This window comes from Pinus tabuliformis, chromosome 8, assembly GCF_031772625.1.
Source record: "Pinus tabuliformis cultivar Carrire ecotype Pingquan chromosome 8, CPIR1, whole genome shotgun sequence".
Classification (NCBI taxonomy): Eukaryota; Viridiplantae; Streptophyta; class Pinopsida; order Pinales; family Pinaceae; genus Pinus; species Pinus tabuliformis.
In genome coordinates, this window is record NC_142294.1 from 1,889,751,896 (window position 1) to 1,889,753,771 (window position 1,876).

General features: G+C 36.1%; 1 protein-coding gene across 1 annotated transcript; it reads right to left on the reverse strand.

Annotated features, from left to right (window-relative positions):
• Positions 1 to 832: 832 nt before the first annotated feature.
• On the reverse strand, positions 833 to 1,468 carry LOC149243938 (lipase-like PAD4). Its single transcript, XM_089371351.1, has one exon. It carries the CDS (start codon positions 1,466 to 1,468, stop codon positions 833 to 835), a length of 636 nt encoding a protein of 211 aa, XP_089227477.1.
• Between the last annotated feature and the right edge of the window lie 408 nt (positions 1,469 to 1,876).

Consider the following 1,876-nt stretch of genomic DNA (forward strand, 5'->3'; position numbering starts at 1 on the left):
ATTATCTCATACAATACAAATCTTTACCTCATCAAAAAAAAATTACATATAGATTTATTTTTTTTGGTCTAGAGGAGTTGGCAATTGGACCAGGCCTGTACAAGAGGTTTATTTCCATAGGTACCACTATAACCTTTGGACCAAGCTTGTGTTGATTTTGATAGCTACCACTATAACCTCTAGGTTAATTCATACAAAAGGTAAATTAGGGAATTTAATCCTAGCACCTCAAATTTGCACAACATCAAGGTAATTTTAGGGACTCTGAGCCTTGCACTTCAAATTTACACAATATCATATCACAATTATTACCAATCAAATTACACCCTTTTATAAGTTTAAAAATAAATATATACACTATTTTTTATTTTTATTTTTTAATAATAATAATAATAAAATTATACAGTAAGTATGTGGATTGGTTTGACCTACCTTCTTTATATTATTTAAAGAAAAAATCTTATATATTTTGGAATTGCTTATTCTAATAAAAAAAAATTATAGTAAGTTCACAAAATTTATATACATATTTATTATTTTAGTTACTAAAACAAACCTACATTTAAAGAAAGAGTATATCACTAATGTCAAAATTTATTCACGAACACAATTCTCAAAGCGAGGACATCTCAAAATGGTGACGGCATTCTATCTTAAGAAACATCTATGACACATTGGGAACATGGCGTACACGAGATTTGTCAGTCACTGAGTGTCACAAATACATTCCAGCCATCCCTGTGCAATCAAATGAAAGTAAATTATCCAACAACAAGGATATTAATTGAAAGAAAGTTCATCTTACAGAAGGTTGCAGAAAAAGATTTTCTATTCATGGCTTCCAAAATGGACTTTCCAGTTTATATAATGGGGATTTTAATTTCCATTCAGAGGTTTGGTGTTCCTTGTAGTCTCGCCACCATTTCATGAAGCTGCTTCCTTCCAGCAAAACATCTGAAGAAATCTTGCAATCATTGATCATCTCTGTCACATATTTTTCAAAATTTTCAAGACTTTCTTTCTTTTGGTCCGCGCCTTCTTTAAGATCTTTCAAAGCCTCTTCTACACGCGCCCAAAAGCATGAGTCCCGATTGAGGAACGGTAGCCTTGTACGAGATCTCTGACCTCTTGAACTGCGATTAGTTTTTCTGTGTTCCAACCATTGCTCAAGGACTTTATAACGAGCGGGTCTTTTGTCTAGATAGTTACCGCTGTCCTTCGAGGTGCTATAATACTGTGCAATATCCAGAGGCTCCACAAGTTTTCTATAGGCAGTGCCAACATTTATCCACTTATTGCGGGATTGGAAATCACTCGGCAACGAGGGACTGTTACAGATTCCAATAATCCCATCCCAGAATTCATTGAGCGTTACCCTCAGCAAATTAGTGTTACTGTCACCATAGTCCTTGTCATTTCGGTTCTTGAAAGAGTCATAATACCCGTCACCCTTCTCATGGCAAATCATTTTATACCACTCAAGCTCGGACATACGAAGTTGTTGTGGGATCAGTTCAGTTAATTTATAAGAATTTTCAATTCAGTTGTACCTCAGCTCCAACGCCAACAGCGTCCAGCTGCGTTGAGATTCCCGATTCCCATATCATAAGAGTATCCTGAGTTGCAGTTCGCCATTCTTCTCCACTTATGGAGTTTTCTATGACATGTTTCAAAACAGAACCATATCCTATATGCTCTGAAAACCAGTCCTGTACAATATTATCAGAAAGCTTTTCATGGCTCTGCATTGTCAAATGAAGCATCATCAAAACGGTCTCAGACTCGTCACATGGAAGTGCCAAAAGGTTTGTATAGGCTTGTCTCTGTAAGCCCATCTGACCCTCTTGAATGAACCCCATAGTAAGTACACTGCAGG

What these genes read in the sequence shown, in the direction of transcription:
- LOC149243938 (XM_089371351.1), bottom strand. Translation starts at nt 1,468, where the DNA reads ATGATTTGCCATGAGAAGGGTGACGGGTATTATGACTCTTTCAAGAAC.